General features: G+C 36.0%; 1 protein-coding gene across 1 annotated transcript in view; it reads right to left on the bottom strand.

The window, feature by feature from the left end:
* Positions 1-21,736, bottom strand: part of SCAPER (S-phase cyclin A associated protein in the ER) — a 322,376-nt gene that overhangs the window by 262,381 nt on the left and 38,259 nt on the right. The window contains exon 5 of the mRNA XM_067534777.1: positions 15,263-15,457. Within this exon, the coding sequence (XP_067390878.1) occupies positions 15,263-15,457 (195 nt within the window). The remainder of the gene's footprint in view (positions 1-15,262; positions 15,458-21,736) is intronic.

The following is a 21,736-nucleotide window of genomic DNA, read 5'->3' as shown; positions in this document are numbered from 1 at the left end:
GTATAGCCCATGGAATGGACTTATGTACAGGGGTGATTTTCATCCAAATGAAGGGAAGAAAGAACTCACTGAAAAATACTAATCAAAACTGTTTAATACTGAGACTTTATATATACACATATACATAGAAAGATAATTACAAATACATCTGTTCGACATATTCTAAAAGTGTATTTATAGTAACTATTTTCAAATATATATAAAAATCAAACAGCGCCATATTGTTGATATAAACCTTATCTTTATTTTGAAGTGTCACAAAAACAAAACATTTTATTTATTTTCCTTAAAAGGCAGTTGGCATTGCAAAGCAACTGGTAAGAAAAGTCTGCTACAATAACTTAACAAATTATGGATTTTAGCCAGCCCTCTTTTTCCAATTTCACTAATAAAATTCTAGCTTTCTAATTCAGTTTAAATCAGCCACATTAGCTTATGCTGAATGTTATTAACAGTAAGAGCTTAGAAAGCAAGATTAATTCAGAATAATTTATTTTAAAAATGTCTACTACTGAGATTTCCCCTACTAAAAACTGAATCAATCCAAATATGAGTTATATTTCTGAAGCTAGTAGGCACAAAGAAAATACAATAAATGGCTTAAACAACCTATTTTAAGGAATGTTTAGCTACACATTATCAGAAATGATCAGAGCAGTACCATGCAGCTGTAATCTGAGTCATGTTTTACGAACAAGGGAATACAAACAAGACAAGCAGCTGGAGCGGCCCCATATTCACTGATGCACATCTTTCTCCCTAAAGCTATGAAGGCCATTTTGTCAAGCAGGATGAAGCAGAACAAAAGTGGCTCTGAAAGCGCCGTTACAGGCATCCAGATAACTACATATAGATGTACAGCTAAAATTACCAATTAGTTTACCAATTGGCTGCAACGGATTCGATTGGTTTGTAATTAATTCTAGTTACTGGCGCATACAGCAGGACGGTTGGCGCCATCCCTTTGTCCTCCTGATACACAATACTACTGCACAGGACCCTAGGGTCTTGGTTCTCTAGTTCACCTACAGTACTGAGTGTAGCAGATATACCCTATGGTGCTGAAGCAGTGGAAACTTGTACCACTTGAGAAGGTGCTGACAAAAAGGAACCTTTATGGGGTAGGCCGCTGCTGCACTAGAGTCAAGACAATTTTAAATCCCATTATTTTTCAAGGTCAAGTGTAATCCATACTGATCTTTAAAGGGCTAGTACAAGTAAGAAAACAAGTTGGGGTTAAGAGGATGGTCTTAAAACCAATGTCTACTGGAAAATTAGTAATGTGAAACAGAAGAATTTATACAATGTTAAAATTCCCTCCGCATCATTCTATCTTCTTCATGCTTTCATCTTCTACCTTAGCGTTATTCCTTCCCTCCTGAATCATTAGCTTAATTTCAAACAACACCAACTTTTTAAAATTTTATATATATTTTAATCCATGCTTCTTGTTCCTACATTTGGGGCTCATGGTAATCCTTTCCATGGGTTGTCCTCACCTTTCCTAAACACCTTGCAGAAAACTTACCATAATGAATTTGCAGAACAGTGCATATATGTTTGTTATCTCACTGCCTATATAACTACATGATCTATATGGCTTCCTGTAACTTAAAAGATTTTTTAAATAATGAAATAACCTCACCATCCTTCAATTTTAGTATCAATATGGTGGAATCTTTCAACTGGAATAAAAAAAATGTATATTTAATTAAAGTGTTTCCCTAGTTAGTTGAAAAAACAACCTAAGTTTCAGCAGGGGGCAATTAAAGAGGGTAACCCTTGACTAAATATTTGACAGATCTCTAGACAGTAGAACCTAACGACCTATAATTCACACACACAAACACTCTCTCCTCACTTTATAGCAATGGCTTAGTGGCAGAACACTGGAAGGATGTCTGAGACCTCATTAGTAAATTTACTCTTGATATTTTGCAAAATTAGTGTTCTCTTTTTCTGTCTGATTCCATGGAAACACATCTCTAGGTCCTTCACGGGGACTTGGCTTCATAGGTGTGGGGGACACCCCAGGGAATGGTTGCTGTCCAATCCATAATGTCCCCCAAATTAAGCAGGGATTGCTGATATAATTTAATGCCTCCTACCTAAGTCAGAAATAACTTACATGGGTTAACTCACAGCAGAGTGCAACATACATACACTGATGGGATGAGAGGTATCAGGGCAGGGGAGGGTCAGCAACAGTAGGAGATACCATAGAAGTACAGTTCCTGCTCCTACATGAGCCATGTGGGTCCTGGAAACTATGCAGAAAGACAGGGTTTACCTCTTCCATAGAACAATCAAGAAGAAACTCCATGAGCAGAAGGAAAGTCAGTCAGTTTCCAGTCCCCTGTATAAGAAAAATCCACAATGATATGGTCCCAATTGGTACCATAATCTTTTGAAAAAAGGAGTCTAGTTTGTTTGGATATTAATACAAGTGAACTTTGAAACGGAATCTTCTCAGTTTCACTCCCCCATACTAAAATGCAGGGAAGAATAAAAAAGCAAAGGAGACCACAAGATGGAACAATTTCCCACCAGAAGAACATACCTAAGAAAAGTACTCAGTTAAGACACAAATGTTCAGTTCATTCTCAGGTCTGGAAATGGATATTGAGTTTTTTCTACAAGTTGTTAGTTCCCCAGAGTAATTATGTTGTACATTTTGGATTAAATATTTGTCGGATTAAATGCCATTTTCAGTTATTTCTGCATAAAAACCAGACAAACCTAGTATTCTTCTCTTCTATCTTTCTATTTAACTTTTAAAAGGACAATCAGGTATTTATTTTAGAAATTTGGCTTAAAAATTGCCCTGAGGTTGAGAGTTTGCACACCAAGTTTCAGTGCAGAGATACTTTTCTGACAGCTAAATTATAAACGCTTAAAAGAACCCAGAGGGCTTGCTTTGGATTCTTGCTGCCTAGGCAGGGACAGTTGCCAAAGCAGTGCGTTTAGTCTTGGTGGAGGACGGGGAGAAGTAAATCCCTTTACTCAGTCTAATTGAGTGCCACTGAATCATCCTTAGTCAATGAAAAATCATAGTAACATGAGGCCTTAAAGAAGGGGCAAAAAAATCTGTGGTGGAAGAGAAAAATAAGACAATACGCCAATAACTGAAGTTCTCCAAATAATGTTGCCTCTGCAAATCCCCACTGTAGCAGTCTTGTACCATACACATAAGCCACTGAACTGTTAGTAGTTAAAGCTGTTGGGAATACTTGTGACACTTTAGGATTCAAATGTTCAAGATCCTATACCTGTTCTCAATTTCTTTCCTCATCAAAGCACCCATTAAGGGAATGGAAAGAGGAATGGAGGAAAGAAGATTAATGTGTCTCGACATAGGTAATGGCCTCCAACCAATCTCGCACTGATTTTACGTCTTTTCAACTTCACTGACTTCAACTGAGTCATTCTTGGTTTACACTGGGGTAACAGAGTAGAATCTGGAGCTATATATTTTGAGAATTCCAAGTATTGCTAGGAAACCTTCATTTCTCCTTCATGAATTACCTCTGCAGGAGACTAATCAGCAGAATCACAGTCAGAGGAGGCCAGGGAGTGCTTAATTAGAAACAGACTGATGCACTGCTCTACTGAATAGAGCAACTGATCTAGATTCAGAGTCAAGAGAATAATACTTCATGCAGGTGTGAACTCCATCCTAACATATTTCAAGAATAAACGTATTTGTAATAGAGGTAGCCAGTGTAGACACAGACCTCATGGACTGTACTCAATCTATCTGGTATTGGGACTCCAGCCTGATCATAAAAGGCATATATACAAAACCAGAATCCATTTGGAAAGCCTCTGAATTGAAATTTGGATTTCTCCAAAGAAAAACAAAAATAAGGAGTTTTACAAATAGGGCTGAGCTCTTTCCAAACAGTATTAAGAACTTTTTAAATATGTAATCTATGAAGCTTCATTTCATCTGGCAGATGATGAGACTTGTGAATAACATAAGAACAGCCTTACTGGGTCAGGTCAATGGTCCATCTAGCCTAGTATTCTGTCTTCCGACAGTGGCCGATGCCAAATGCTTCAGATGGAATTAATGGTAGAGGAAATCATCAAGTGACCCATCCCCTGTCGCCCATTCCCAGCATCTGGCAAACAGGGGATAGGGACACTTCAAAGCACGGTTTTGCATCCTTGCCAATAGCCATTGATGGATCCATCCCGGCTAATAGTCATTGATGGATCCATCCCTCATGAACTTATCTAATTCTTTTTTCTAACACTGTTATAGTCTTGGCCTTCACAACATCCTTTGGCAAAGAGTTCCACGTTGACTGCGCGTTGTGTGGAGAAATTCTTTTCTGTTCATTTTAAACCTACTGCTTATTAATTTAATTTGATGAACCCTTGTTTTTGTGTTATGAGAAAGAGTAAATAACACTTCCTTATTTACTTTCTCCACACCACTCATGATTTTATAGACCTCTATCATATCCCCTCCTTAGTCATCTCTTTTCCAAGCTGAAAAGTCCCAGTCTCATTAATCTCTCTTCATATGCAGGCTCTTCCATACCCCTAATCATTTTTGTTTTCCTTTTCCATACCTTTTCCAATTCCAATATAACTTTTTTTGAAATGGGGCAAGCAGATATGCATGCAGTATTCAAGATGTGGGTGTACCATGGATTTATAAAGAGACAATGTGATATTTTCTCTGTCTTATTTTCTATCCCTTTCCTAATGATTCCCAATGTTCTGTTAGGTTTTTTGTTTTTAACTGCCACTGCACATTGAGTGGATGTTTTCAGAGAACTATCCACAACGACTCCAAGATCTCTTTCTTGAGTACAACATAGCAAGAGTGTTATATACTTGTTAATATGAAAATCTATGATCGTCTTCTTAGACTTTGGGGTGATGATTCAGAACCACTTTTGTCTTTCTGAATACAGTGTAAAGAGGATCAGCCACAGAACTTGCAGATTATTCACACTCCAGGTCTCCAAGAAGGCCATCTTCTGAAATAAACAAAACTTTCTTCTAGATGTTCAACTCTAGTGAGAAATCAATTCAAGATCCAATGGTTTTGGGGTTGTCAAACTGATAGAAATAAATGTAATAGGTCCTTCAAAAATCTAACTGAGATGGAAGATCCCTGAACTAGTAGTTGGTAGGAAGAAATAGAAGATAAATGAACGCATCCTGATGGCAGACAACAGAAGAACACACTTCTACTGCAAAACAATATAACATCCTTGTGGAAAAATTCCTGAATTTCAGCAGGATCTTTTCAGGGGCTTTTTTTAGAAAACTAAAAGGTTTTGTCACCTAGAAACTCAGAAAACAAGCTGCTGGATGAAAAGTTTTGAGATCAGAATGTAGACTCAAATTATATCTTTATTCAGAGATTTGGAACAAGAGAAAGATAGCGGACACCCTGGAATAGGGATAACAGACCTAAGTAGAACACATACCAGGCCTGTGCCAGAGTAATCACATCCCTCCGCTGTCTTGAAATATCTTTCTCAAGACTACTGCGATTAGAAGGAAAAAAAGGAAGGCATATAATAGACCTCTCTTCCTATCCAATTCAGAAGAAAGGTACCTGACACTGTATCTCAGTCCTGATCACCTCTGGAGCCAAACCTGTTACATCTGTTATACTGTGAAATAAAAAAAACAACTAAAATCAAAGTTTCGCCTCCACATAATAAAATGGACTAAACCACAAGAGGATGTGGGAACCATTTTAATTATTCATCCCTGTTAAGCATAACTCTGAAGAACTAATCCTATTTTTGATATACCAATTCTATAGATGAACTAGATCCTAACAATAAAGATGGGATCACGATTCTCCCTATTTGGCTGTCATATTATGTCTGAGAGTTAATACAGATTACCCATTCATTGAGTTTAGGAAAAACCCTTGACCACTAGCCTAATTGCTCTCAGTTGCAACAAATTTGTATACAATGTTATTTTCTTTTCTTTCCCAATATTAAACAAGGAGGGGTGGAATGGAAATAAGAGTGCAAAAGGGAAGAAAAAACTATTTCAAGTACAAATAAGGGAGGGAAGATCTGGTGGGTAACGTACAGGACTGATAGACAGGACTCCAGATTTCATTTCCAGTTCTGCCACTGATTCACTGTGTAATCTTACCTTCCTGTGCCCAGGCTTACTCATATGTAAAATGGGGACAAAAATATTGACCTCCTTCAGGGGGTAGGTGAAAGTAACTAAAGATCCTTGGATGAAATTACTACTATTAATAATTACTATCACCATCATCAAGCAAGGGAAGACTGGCTGAATCAGAAAATACATAGTCATTTCACATGCTTACATGTACAAAAACGTCACTTTAGGAGCAACTTGGAACATGGCAAACTGTTTGGGACAAGCTAACTTTTAAATCTGTTCCTGTGCCAGAGGCACAAAAACTGGTAGTTGGAAGTGAGGGGTAAAACTTAGTTCATGGCAATGAGACTGGGACCATCTCCAAATTTCACAAGGAAGGAGCACATTATGGACTGGGGTGTGTGTCAAGTCCTACAAAAGGATTAGAGGTTGCTGTTTGGCTACTCTTCTGTTGGGCTAGAGAATGCAAGATAAAAAAAACCCAGATATAAAATACATGGAAAAATCAATATTTAACTTGAATGTGAGGGGACTATAATACAGCAAGTATCTACACAATTTAGCATTTCACCTTTGTTTCCTATTTGGCCTTATATCCACCAATTCTGTGACCACTGAACCAGTGGACAGACTAATTTAAATGAAATAAGATTATGTTTAAACTTGACAAACCCTGCTTCCTTTAGAGCTAATTTAACCAATTTGTCACTGTATCCTTAAGCATGAAGCATCAAAGCAGTATCAATACATACATTTGTGGTTTCAAATACCTCAGCTCCAAATCATTAGCTAGAGTTACTGAGATACTGCCTTAGGCAGCGTCCAAAGCTAGGAGGAAATATACACAACAGCTGATCTTTTTACACACATTTCCACTGTTTGCATCCTTACCACAACGTTTTCGTCTGCAATTTCAACCACAACCAGTCAGCAGAGCTCTGTCCCATTTGGAAACTATAAACATTATCCACAGTGACAATGTAATCAATAACCAAGTACTCCAAATCATAAAAGAGTGCAATATGTATAAGTTCAAAAATAAACAAACACAGTTTTCAAGATATCCTGGGTTAATCTGAAGGTGTTAAATGCTGGTCAGAGGGTCAGGTTTTATATATTTATTTTAGAAGTATATATCTTTTATTGTAATTTTACCTTTAGCACAATTAAAGCATTTAAAACAGTGCATGACGTAGTCACTTGATTTTTTCAGTATATGGAAAAATATGACAAAGGTGAAAAATTTTCCAGATGAAAATAGAAATATTCAAAATCATAAATTAAGATTACTTTAATAACATCTATATGAAAGCTTTTTTTTAAATTACAATTGTTTATTTTCAGAGGACAATTTAAAAAATAAAAGTAAGTAACACAAAGGCTAGACGAACATTTACCAGATACTATATTTCCTAATATTATTTTTACAAAACACTTATTCAGCATTGTAAATATAAATGACACTTCACAAACATATCTAACAATATGTTTTCTGTTCAAATAGCTTTCAAACTAGACAAGAAAAACAACAAAACAAAATATAGATCAACACAAGTACTGTTTCTGTTTATCATCATTATCGTCATCGATGTCTTTTAATCCCTCATAACTGGTACTTTGTGCGACTTATCGGTAGGCAGTGATTTGTATGTCTGGTACCACAAGATAATTCTTTTTGATATCATTAGTACTGTTTTAAACCACTGAATAACTTATCTAGAGACATCAGGCAAGTATGAAGTGTTACCAAGTAAGCATGAAAGTGAAATTAAAGATATTTCCACCGTTAATATAGACTTTAATTATAAAACTGATTTGCATCTTAAAATATAATTTAAAGATTCAGAAAACGAGAGGGGTCTTTTTAATCTCTAAACTAACTCCTAAAATATAATTTTAAATGTATTGTTTAAACAATCCAGCAGAATTACTACACATTACCTATCTTTGTCAACACTGCAGTTTCACTGCATGTTCATGGGAGGTTACAGTAGATGAAGAGAGACTATATGAGTCACTGAGAGGATCAAATCTTCCAGCTGCAATTCTTATAATACTTAGTCTTTTCCATTGCAATAATGTCCATTATTAGTATTATCTTAATAAGAAAAATAGAAAAAATATCTAAACCACTTTTAATGGCTAGTTAAACAATTGGAAAAATTAGTTTTACCACCAAATCAGAGTCATCCAAGAACTATTTTTATACAATGTCAATGCATGATAGCTCAGCAGATCCACTCCAGAACCTATAAAAAGAGGGGTCCATATGTGGAAGAGGAAGAAGTACCACTTCTCTTGCCTCAGAAGATTCTCCTCTCACAACTCCACAGAGTACAAGGTGTGGAGCTAGAGTCCAAATACTGCACAGCTGCAGGAGGACATGATAAATGGCAGCATGGCGTCTAATGAGATAGACAGAGAAGCAATAGTTATCCTTGAAGGACAGCTCCTGTCTCCACACAAAAAGGGGCTCTCTTCCCTGAAGATCCCTCAGATGTGTGGAGTTTGGAGAGGATTTAGCTCCAAAATATTTTTGTCTGCAAATCTCTACCTCTGTGAGGGAACAATTACATGAAAACTCTTTAAAGGGAACTTTGCATTGTTTTGCACACACAAACCCTCTCCTGCAGGTGTCAGAACATAAGAATCAAGTCAGAGCAATGGTCCATCTAGCCTGGTATTCTGCCTTCCAACAGTGGTCATTGCCAGATGCTTCAGAGGGAATGAACAGAACAGGGCAATTATCTAGTGATCCATCCACTGTCGTCCAGTCCCAGTTTCTGGAAGTCAGAGAGGTTTAGGAACACCCAGAGCATGGGGTTCCATTCCCTGACCATCTTGGCTCCATGAATTCTATTTTGAACCCAGATATACTTTTGGCCTTCACAACATCCTCTGGCAACAAGTTCCACAGGTCGACTGTGCATTGTGCAAAGAGGTACTTCCTACTTCTTGTTGTTCTACTGAATGGGGCAATCTAGACTATTGTCTTAAAATCACATTTAGAGGACACACTGCAATAACTATCAGGTTCACAGAACGAAATGTAGGGCTAGAAGGGACTTAAAAGAGATCACCTAGTCCATCCCCTTGTGCTGAGGCAGGATTAAGTATACCTAGACCATTCCTTATAGGTGTTTGTCTAACCTATTCCTAAAAACTTCCAGTGATGGGGATTCCACAATCTCCTAAGGTAACCTGTTCCAGTGCTTAGCTATCCTTATAATTTGAAAGTTTTTCCTAATATCTAACCTGAATCTTCCTTGTTAAAATAAGCTACTTGCTTCTTGTCCTACCCTCAGTGGACATGGAAAACAATTGATCTCCATCCTCTTTACTGATTGCCTTTTTCATATTTGAAGACTGTTTTCGTGCCCATCTCTACCAACCCACCCCAGCCTTCTCTTCTCTAGCTCAATACACCCAGTTTTTTCAACCTTTCTTCAGTGGTCATATTTTCCAAACCTCGTCATTTTTGTTCTTGTCCTCTGGACTCTCTCCAACGTGTTCTTATCTTTCTTAAAGTGCACTGCATAAAACTGGACACGGTACTCCAATTGAGGTCTCACCAGTGCCAAGTAGAGTGGAACAATTATCTTCCCTGTCTGACATACAACATTCCTGTTAATATATATCAGAATAACATCTGCTGCTTTTGAAGCAGCAGCAAACTGTTGCCTCATATTCAATTTGTGATTCACTTTAACCCCGAAATTTTTTTCTGCAATACTGCTGCCTAGCCAGTTATTCCCCATTATGTATTTGTGCATTTGATTTTTCCTTCCTAGATGTAGTATTTTGCACTTGTCTTTATTGAATTTCATCTTGTTAATTTCAGACCAATTCTCCACTTTAGCAGGATCATCCTGAATTTTAATCCTGTCCTCCAAAGTGTTTGCAAACACTCCCAGCTTGATGTCATTCACAAATTGTAAAACCATACTCTCTTTTCCATCCTTTAAGTTGTTAACGAAATACTGAATGGTACCGAAGCCAGGACTGACCCCTGAGGGGCCACACAAGATCTGCCCTCCCAGTTTGACAGTGAACCATTGAAAAATATTCTTTAAGTATGGTCTTTCAACCAGTTTTGCAACCACCTTACAGCAATTTCATCTAGGACATATTTTCCTAGGTTGCTTATGAGAATATCATGCAGGATAGAGTCAAAAGCTTCACTAAAGTCCAGCTATATCAAGTTTACTGCTTCTCCCCATCCAGTAAGTCAGTTACCTTGTTAAAAAGGGAAACTAGATCACTTTGACATGACATGTCCTTGAAAAATCCATGTTGGCTATTACTTATCACCTTATTTTCCTCCAGGCTTGAACAAAATGCCTGTCTAATAATTCGTTCAAATATCTTTTTGGATATCCAAATTTGGCTGACTGATCTAAAATTCCCCGAGTCCTCGTTTTTCCCCTTTTTGAAGATAGGTACCATGTTTGCCCTTCTTCAGTCCTCCAGGACTTCACCCATCCTTCATGAGTTCTCAAAAATAATAGTTAATGGCTGAAAGATTGATTCAGCTAATTCCTTATGTACCTTGGGGTGAATTTTGTCAGGTTCTACTGACTTGAATATATCTAATTTATCGAAGTATTCCTTAATCCATTCTTTTTCAAGAGCTTTCTTCCTTGTTGTCAATATTAATTGTGTTAAGCATCTGGTCACAATTAACTTTTTTAGTAAAAGATTGAAGTAAATGCTGAATATTATATGTTTAGAAAAACATATATGTGCTTAACCAGGTAAGCAGACTAGATTCAGAAGAATATGGTCAGTCTGGCATATGGAGGGTAAATTATATACCTGTAATTTTTCTCTGAAAGGTAGATTTTATATTTGAACTAAAGCCCTGAGGTATCATACTTTCAGACAAGAGTGTTCCTTTTAAGTACTTTAAAATGTCTTCCATTAAGTCTCTTGCCCTTAGGGAAGCAGTCATGCATCAGAGAGCATATGAAGTGCCCCAACCATCAGCTCTTATTTATGTGAACAACAAGTGGGGTCCTTCTCTGTAGCACTACTAGTGCTCATTATTTTGAATGACAGAGAAGTAATTTCTTGGGATCTTTTGCCTCTATCTCTTTATTTGACCAACACCTCTATTCTGTATTTTAAAGCCAAAAGGAGTTCAAAGCTTCACTTTTGCATCATCAGCTTTTTATATTTTGTTATCATAGTTCTATCTTTTATTTTTTTTTGTGACTCCATTGATTTCTAGCTCTGCCCTGCACTCAGCGAGAAGAATCATGATGGGATTTGCTCCCCATCAGGAAGGCTTAATACTCTATTAACTGTTTTTAAAATTACATAGCTTCTCTTTTACAAAGTGATTTGTTTAAAGGGTTGTGATGTAATACAACAAACAGAATAAAAAGAGTCTGAAGAATGAAAATGCCATCCTCAACTGGGTTTTTCTTCCCTCCCATTATGTGTCTGTGCTTTGGGTGGTGCTCCTATTGCTTCTGCTGCCTGTTACATAAAAGAGCTTAATAATTTCTGACAACTATCTTAAATGAAGGTGGGCAGTTACGTCAGCAGTTTCAAAGGGCTTTAACCCAACCTTAAATATTAATTTCCTTGTTTTTGTCAATTTCCTTCACATATTATTTACAATTGATTGGAATATTTAATAAATGAAGGCTAACTAGTTATTTGAAAACAAGAAAACAGGATCCAGAAAAAATTCAGCTGCTCATGTCTACGTATGGAACAAAAAGACAGACAAAGTAAGTGAGGTAATATCTTTTATTGGAACAACTTCTATTGGTGAAAGAGACAAGCTTTTGAGCTACAGAGCTCTTCCTCAGGTCTGCTCTGTGTATCTCGAAAACTTGTCTCTTTCACCAACAGACATTGGTCAATAAAATATATTACCTCACCCATCTTGTCTCTAATATCCTAGGACCAACAGGCTACAACACTGCGAATAGGGGAAAAAATAAGATTATTTCACTGCAAATAGGGAAAAAATAAGATTATTTCATTAATCAAACTGCAAAAATCTTGCAGTGCAATATTCTGTTGCTGACATTTTGTCCTCAGTAGCAGAGGTGGGTGAAATTCTGATTTTTGTCTCTAGACAGCATAGAATTCATAGCCCAGGCAGCAATGGCCTAAAGTAGCTTTAAGCTGCCTTTGCATCCTCCCAATCCCAATCCTGCAGCTGGCCTGTGAAAGCTGACTCAGGCTAAGGGCTGCTTAACTGCAATGTAGATGTTTGGGCTCGGGCTGAACCCCAGGTTCTAGGATCCTGTGAAGTGGGAGGTTCCCAGAGCTCATGCTACAGCCCAACCCCAAATATCTACACTACAATTAAACAACCCCTTAGCCCGAGCCCCACGAGCCCAAGTCAGGGGGCATGGGCCAGCAGTGGGTATCTAAGTGCAGTGTACATATATCTGCAGAGGATCCTCTGAAGGCAGCTTTATGATTCTCCACTACATTTTCTGTGCCAAGAGGAGAAACCTCCTTTAGTTGAATATAGGACTTTTAGTGCCCCTTTACACCACTCCAGCCTTTTTAAATAGCAGAATAGGGCTGGAGTTGGGGAGAAGATCTCATCACTAGAGTTAGAAAACAAACACAGGTCCTAGTATATATGTATTACAAGGAACAACATGCCACAACATAACCAGGATAGGATGTTGCCAATTGGAAAGTCCATGAGATGATGTGATCTCTAAAATCAGAAATGGCTATGAAGTTTTATCATCATTTATACACCTAACTGAATTCTGTCAAATATGGATTATTGTAATGCACTATGCCTGAGATCGACCAAGGCCACCCTTAAATTAAGGCATCCAGCGGCCCATCTACTAAGTGAGAAGAACTGTTGACAAGGTCTCACACCACTGCTTCATACTCAACTCTGTACATCTTGTTCTGAGTGCAAATCAAGAGCCTAATCATCAATCACAAAGCCCTCAGTGGGCTGAAGTCCAGCTACCTGAGTGACTGCCTCTTTCTGCACCATGAAATGAAAGCAGCATTCAGCCAGAGCACTTTGACTTTGATTGACAGAAGTCAGTTATGCCTTGCAGGAAGTGAGGGCAGAGCTTTGGCTGTGGAGAGCCACAACTGTGAAACCAACTTCTGCCAGAGATTTGGCTGCACCTAAATTTCACCACCAGCCTTACACAGGACAAAATCCTTTTGAAAAAGAAAAGAAAATTATGTATGTACACGAATGTTAATAATATACTGATCAGTCTCACATGCAAGCCCACATACTTATATAATATAATTTGACCGTACATTTATATTATACCTTTTTCCTGCTTAACTACATGCACAACATTAATCTTAAGAAAAGGCAAAAATAATACTTTTCCAAAACATTCTACTCTTAGCCATAAATCAAAACAAACATCTTATTAAAATCATTGCCCTATATTGTACCAGAGGTATCTCTGACATTTAGCTAAGAGCACAATGAATCAATCAATATAAAGAAATCAAGAAGCAGCTCAACAAATATAACTGATAACTGTTTGCCGCAAATAATTAATTTTCCATCTTCCCTACATCTCATCAACAATTTTATTAAAATATATATGAACAAATAATATTGTCCATTCAATGGTATCCCTGAAAAAAGATAATTCCAAAAAGCAAGATACTGTAACAACAACAACACATCTAAAATCTCAACAATCGCTGGGTCTGCATTAAGATGTGTGATGAAACAAGCATTTCTTTATGTGATTAAAATAATGTGGTTACTAAATATGTCTGGTGGTGTAAGACTTAAGATTTCCATAAGTATTCATTTCTATGCTTTTAAGTTCCTGGGGAGTTTTGTAGGCAAACAATGTGACAAGTAACTGCATTGTTGTCACTTACCAACTTTAACTGGTTTTTTAAATAAAAATTTTTGGTTTGGAATATATACATTATTTCCTTCCCAGCACAGACTGAATGGTATGACTGGAATTCTAGGTGAGGACTCAGCTCTATAAAGATGTGATAATGATACAAATAAACTTCTTTTCCTTCAGTTATAAAAGTTTAAAAATGGTAATCGGATTACATGACAAGGCAGATTTGTTTTCTTAAAAACAAAAATTCATCAGAGAAATTTCCTGAGCAGGAAGACAGTTCAGTAACAAAATGTTAAATTGTGTTAGACCAACTAACGGTCTGGAAGCCTCCAGCTACTGTTCAGTTCTGAAACCTGGTTTCAATTAAATATATTTGTACGCTAATCCCAAAGCCAATATGGCCATCTCTGATTTCAGTAGAAAACTAGATACACATGATAAGATGAAAATTTACTTTAAACTATACATATCCCAATGATTAGATAATGGCTTCCAGAATTTGGTGAGCTTTCAGCTATGTTTAATGTTAAAAAAAGATGTACCTTTAATATTTTCTTAAAGATGTACTGTTCTGGCTTCTCTTAATTCTTGTAATCATTTAACTCATTATAAAGTAATACGGTGTACAATGAACTCTTATTAAAAGGCAATAATCTTCCTACTGAGTTGTTGGAAAGAGACTATGCTTTGTGTCTCTGTTTTACATCTTATTACAAACACAAGGTTATCTAAAATAGAAAAAACACCTTAAAATGACATCCCACCCAGATATTGTTTATACTTGGCCATCAATCGCACTTTCTTACCACCAGAGAGTGAATTAGAAGAGTGATAACTATCTCTGCAGAAAGAGAGCAATGTGTAATTAAGACATTAAACAGGAAACTAAAGAATGTGAAAGCAGGCCGAATCCCAACAGTGCCATCTACAGCAAAAAGTACTGCAGGAGAAAGGATATGACAATTGCTAGAAAAATCAACCACAGGCTGAATGAGGTGTTTTTTAGTTTTTAAAAAAAATATAAATTAATCTTACTGCTGTGTTAAAAGTCTAATAAAAAGTTACATACTGATATAAGTTTCATATCATTCAAAACCAATCAGTGCATAACATGAAAAGCTTTTTATTGGCAAAAATAAATAAATGTTTTCAGCTTTCTTATCTAAGGCCCTCAATTAAAATCCAAAGAACACAATAATTTGTTCTTGAGCTTCTGCTTCTTGTTTTTAGCTTATCTGTAATGACAAGAACAGCACCAAGAGACACATTGCAACAACTGGGGCAGAACACTTCAGAAAGAATCTTACCTTGCATTCTACTACGCTCTGATCCGATTCACAAGTAACATAGATTTCATCAACTGCTCGTCTAAGATTGTCAAAAAGAAATGCCCAATATCGAGCTCTCAGATCAACTTTTCGAGGTTGCCTTGTTTTTGTTGGGCTTTTGTCAAAGTTTTTATCTCCAGCTGCTGCTGCTATTTTACAATCTACTGTAGTGCTCTGAAGAGATGAGATACAACATAAAAAAAACACACAATTAAATGTGGCAAGGGGTTGGGCTTCCGTATAACATACTTTTTTTCCAACATATGTCAACACTTTCAAACAAGACATCCTTCATTGAGGCTTATGCCATATCCCACTGACTGAGTTCTTCAAACAAATTTTGTCACCTTAAACAAAAGGGGCAGGTTTGTAGGACCTAGTTTCTGTTTCTCTGACATTTCTAACCCAATATTTACATCTGCACAATAGCAGAAGATATCCTGCTCTGTATGTAGATGGGAAAGTTGCATTTACCCATTACTTGTTCTGACAAGAGTATGTTTCCAGAAAATGCAAACGCAGTTTGCTAATGACTATGCCAGGTACATTCTGTCATCAAACAAATGATATAGTAAAGGTACTGTATAAAACATTTTGTCTCAATTTTTTGTTAAAATATGATACTTCAGCGTACAAGTCTTAAGGCCAATGAACATAGCTGTGACCAACCTTTTAATCAATGTTTTATTGCTTCACTGTAGAAAAGAAGTCAGTAAGCACTAAATTAGTTACAACGAAAAGCTTTCATACTTTAAAAGATTCATGTCTTTGCCTGCATAGGTGACTTTCCATTCTTCACACTCAAATATTACAAGGCAAATTCAAATTCAGCATATTGAATTTAATTGTGTTGCTCTTGCTTATGCCAGATCTGAAGATGTCTATGTTGCTTTGATTCTAGTCATGATTTCAGACGTGTTAAAAACACCATAAGCTTCTACCCTCATTTTCAAAGAAAAGAAATGAAGTATAAAGGTACGTATGGCTCTCTGCAAATTATTGAGGTATAAACGCTACGTTAAATTTGATTACTCTGTTCTCTTTGGGTTCTCATCAGCCCCAAATTTTCTTCAGATTGCTTCATCAGAGATGCTCTGTTATGTGCCATCTTAAAAACAATCATCTAATGCCTATTACAGCCTTACACATCTGCTCAGCTTGCATGTTCAATTCATTCCTTTTTATAAAGTGGGAGGTAGGTTTTTCCTTGGCTAACTGATACACTGTAAGTCAGCCATGGAAGACATTCTAAAAGGATGTGAAGCACCTCTTCATGGCTGACAGCTTCAAAATGGAATTCAGCCAGATTCAGGATATTGGGCCCATCAAGCCTAAGATTCAATCCCACAACAACAGACAAGAGGGGAGTTCCCATACTACAGTGCTGCAAGTTCCTCACCAGCGACTGGGGCAAGCACCCCATATCAATCCAAAGTGATCCTCAAAATTACATGCAGTTTTACTATATATCTATTAACTGGGTCTGAGCACAAAACAGACCAAAAAAAAGCCCTGACCTATGGGTTTTTATATAAATATGCATACATAATTTAGGAAAGCATAAATAAAATTATATAGTCACTGACAGATCAAAATTGGCCCCAAATTTAGGTTTTGTAAAAATAAGCTGCAAACCCAGCTGTAAATATATAAATATTGCTCTGAAGCATTTGTAATCCAGATAATACAGCACTGCACTAGTTTCTGTGCATGAGAACACAAAATTGCTTAAAGTGATTACAAATCAGCTAAACTGACTATATTTTTATTGTCTAAAATAAGAGAAATTCAAAAAGTAAAAAAATGAATAAATAATTAAAAGAAATTTAGATTTTTTAAATCTTTAGCAACAAGTAACTTCCCCGACTGTTTAAAGGAAATTTGGGAACAAGGTTGTCACTATTCTCCTTAAAAAGACATTGGCAAGATGTTGAGAACTATTACATTATGTCTAGTCAAACACAAAACGAAAAGGATGGAGAATAGTCTATTATAAATAAAAAGATATTCATGCATCCTTTTTTCATATAAAAATTACAGATTGAAGGTAGAAATATACACCTCCTTCAGTACTGCCAATACTAACAAAGCACTGTGCTAGTTAGGTCAGGAGAACTAGAAAACAAAACCAACTTTAAACTGAAAGTAAAACTGATCAGTTAATTTCATTAGCAAAACAATCAAGCAACATAAATGGAAAAAAATATTTTTTTAAAATTCTTTCTTTTAAATAATTCTTATCTTCAAGTATTCCTTTAACACTCCTTTCAGGCCTAGGTTTTATATAGCAGAGATCCCTCAGAAAGTTATCTTGCACAAGACAGTTTTGACAATTGACAAGTACATTTTTAGTGTGGCATCTTTTCAAATTCCAAATTTGTTAAAACTCCATCTTTCAGTCAGTGGGTCTAAATGATTAAAACAATATAATGTGCCTGAGGGATGCATCCATTAAACCCAGGGATGAGGATTTCAACAGTTTAAATCAGTTATTGAAACAAAAGCGCTTACAGACTACCACTTTTGTATTCCAAGATTAAACCCAATGAGATTTAAAACAGCTCAAGTTACTAAATCCTTGAAAAGCAGGGTTTATAATTAAAACAACTAATCTTAACTACAATACTGTGAATAGGATGCTATAATAATTGGCTTCAGTTCAAATCCTACTGCTCCCTCAGCGAAAGGCTGGAAAATATTTTTCCCCTGTGCCAAAAGTTTGTTTCATAACAGGAAAGTTTGCATTCAACAGAGACAGAGCACCATTGTAGAAATGTCATTAAAGCCCATAGGTGATACAAGGTAAAATACAAACTTGAGTAGTTTTGGATGAAAGTTTGAAATGGAAACTTCAAAAACTTCAAAAGTTATAAATGTAAAGTAGATGGATAAGCGGCAAACTAGAAAAATATTTTTTTTACGTTGGCATTTGTGCAAAAGTGATCCCAAAACTATGCAAATACTAAGTACACAGAGGATTTTCCTTGTTCTACTCAGAAGGTTCTTTGTGATTTTTAGTATTCCATCATAAAGACACTACAATAAATTCAATGCCACATTCAACAAATCATGCTAGCTTTAAATTATAAAATTTTCTCTGCATGTTTGGAAAACCTATATACCAAATCAGATTTTTATACAAAACGACCGTCGTTTGAAAGTGGAAAAGTTGGTGAGAATCATATAAATTTTAAATGACTGTTTTTTAAGACTATAAATGTCTCTACTTGTTTTCTAGATTTTAAACTACAGGCCACATTTGCTATGCTCACATCAGACATGTAACTACCAAGCAGAAGTGAACTGCACGTGTTTGCGAAGGCAAAACCTGCCAAACTGTTTACTGAAGATCAGCTCTGTTAGAACTCCTGGATCCTCTTATGGCTTTTCTCCGCGCTTTCTCTAGTCTCTCTCTCAAATAGCTCCTCATCTGTCTGCACTGCAAAATACATCATATAATGTACTAAAATATTTGGTAAATTTCATTTTGTGTTTAACAGGGAGCACACTGTGCAATCAGAATGGCCATGATCTCAATAGCTGCACTCATTTCTTTATCACAATAAAATTTACCAAAGTTGTAGCACATTTAATTTTGCAAACCAAACCAAACCAAAGTAGTGCATGAGAAACTGGAATGGCAATAAAGTAAAAGTGTGCACTTTGAGCTTCCTTACTTTACCTTCTGTAAGAAGGAAAGGCAGATTGCTGGAAACAATCCACACTTGGATACTTTTGACCAAATACCACATTTGGTTTATTTAAATAGTGGTTTTGGTCAGGTCTAAGATTTATGACTTTGCCAATTCCATATGCATATTTAAATTTCACCAGCAAATAAAAGAATTGCGAAACATTCTCCATTATATTGATATTTTAAATAGTGCATTTCATTATATACTTACTATACAAGTGAAAAACTAAGGAAAAATCTGCACAGAAGAAGACAAGAAACTTGAGTCTTAAAACCACACTGAAAATCATTCTCCATACTCTTGCCATCTGTAGTGGAAGCCACCTCCAGAAGCCAGATAATTCTCATTATATTTCACTGTACCTCTCCTGTTTCTGTTGTCTTTTTTTTGTTATTTCTGCACATATGAGCCGTTAATACTGCTCTTTCAAAATGTGTATTACCTGGAATATGTCTTGCAGTTTTCTAAAATTAATGTAACCTGTTGCTGGGCGTTCCTCATAATCCTTCCTTATTTTGACTAGCCTACATAATTTTGTTGGAAAATTCTGCTTTTTCCTAGTACTGATGTCTGGAGTCTCTGTCAATGCAGATATCTGAGTTTATATTTCTAATATTAGTTTAATTTTTAATCCAGCAATACAAATAAACAGTAAGCATTATGACTAGATATTACCACTTATACTCAACATTTATTATTTCCTTATTAATAATATCTTTTATTGCAGCACAGCCTAATGGCCCCAAACACATAATACAAAAAGACAGCCCCTGACCAGAGGAATTTATAATCTCAGTGCAAGAGATGACAAATGGATACAATGGACAGATAAGGGAGTACAAGAAAAGAAAGACAAATAGCCTCTTGCAAGGGATGTCATCAAAACCCTTTCGAAAATCTATAACTATGTCCATCTAGTTGTTTTATCATGAACCTTTTCATAAGCATCAACCTCACCAGTGGGCTTTGTATCTATAGCATGGTTTTGGTGCAGAGAAGCACAATTTTTCCCTGTTTCTTATCCTTCAAGTCTCAAGATCTCATGTCTTTGCATGTTGTCTCTTGCGAATGCAAAGAAAAAACAACAGTTGTATGTGATTCACCAGGTGTGATTATTCAATATGTGGTCCCTCTTTTATGGTCTCTTGACCTTAATTTAAATGCAAAAATAAAATCCCTTAAGATTTTCCTACTTATAAATGGGTATAAAGGAAAAATAAGTTACTCAACTGTATTTCCAATGTAATAAAATACTTAAGGAGGGAGCAAGCTACCTGCCATCTTTGTTGCACTACTGACACAGAACTTCAAGGTGGAATTCTGTGTGGACACAGTTTACAATCTTAAATTCCAGGACTGACATCTTTGAACTGCCCATAGAATTGCAAAGGAGTATGACACACCACTGACAGATTAGTAGAAGAATTATAAAACATAATTCTATCTTTTACTGAAGAAGACGATGACTAACATTTATTAAGATGGGACAGGACTTTTCCCCTACTCTTGCTTGTATCTCAATTTGTCAATGTCCCATAACCAACAAGTGCATACAGCTTACATGTGTTAGGAGCCACCAACAATTTGAACCTTATGTAGAAATGTAAGAAGGAATATGAAACCACTAGAACTTTTCTCCTATAACATACAGTCACAGATTCTGTTCCAATTTTTTTTAAGGTGCTCCTTAGCTTTGTCCTGCATGTAAACTTTTAGACCAAAGTGTATTTTGGCTAATTTACAACTATTTTAAAGTACAGTTTATGATGAAAAAGATGACACAACCTTAACTACGGTGTCATAAATACCGTTTGCAGTCTGTATTTATAAAAACATGACCTTGGTAAGATGATTAGGCTTCTATTCACATTCAACAAAGGTAGTGAATATAAAGAATGAATTATCACAAAATAGGATTAAGGAACTTCCCAAAATTGAAATGAACATCTTTAAACATATCTTTAAGATAACCACTGGAGTCTGTTTTTATATTTATTCCTGATTTTTTATACATCTGCTACATTTAGCATTCATTTATTGCTTATCTTTCTTGAGTATCAATTGTATTTTGGTAAAGATAATGTTTAAAACTCAAACATGAACTGTAGCAATTTCACAATTATTGCAAACCCAATTTTGACGTCAACCAACCCAAAATGACCTCAGTAGACATCCTTACTGCTTGAAACTGTTCATAGGTCACTTGCCAGAGAACAATATATTCCGAAAGTGTGAGGCTCTTTGGACAAAAGATTTGATAAGCACGAGTTTGATGAACAAGTGCTTTTCGTCTAAAAAATTTCTGTAATACCATATCTAAAAAACAGGTTGGACTAGGAACTGCAGATTTTGTTTTATTCAATTTTCTTTAAGGATCTTTAGTTCCTATGAACAATTTTTAAATTGTTGGATAATTTGTATGTACTGCAAATATTTAAATCCCTGAGAAGTCAGCAAGGTCCCTAGTGGACGTTATAAAGACTCCCTAGCTTCTCCCCACTACTAATTGTATATAATCAAAAATTAATTTAAACGTGAGTCAATTTATTTTTTTGAATGATCTTCAAATCCAGACTAGAGGAAGGATCTTACACAGAAGTCTTCTTACACATAAGTATGTAGAGTGACAGCATTCTTCTTAATTCTTTTTTTAAAGACATCTTCCCAGTAAAAATTATATTTAAAATTAGAGAGAGAAGGTGGGTGAGGTAATATCTTTTACTGGACCATCTTTTGAGAGAGACAAGCTTTTGGCCAC

This window comes from Emydura macquarii, unplaced genomic scaffold, assembly GCF_026122565.2.
Source record: "Emydura macquarii macquarii isolate MOO-44397 ecotype Brisbane River unplaced genomic scaffold, CSIRO-AGI_Emac_v2 contig_3451, whole genome shotgun sequence".
In the NCBI taxonomy this organism is placed as follows: domain Eukaryota; kingdom Metazoa; phylum Chordata; order Testudines; family Chelidae; genus Emydura; species Emydura macquarii.
This window is presented reverse-complemented; position numbering and strand designations above follow the sequence as displayed.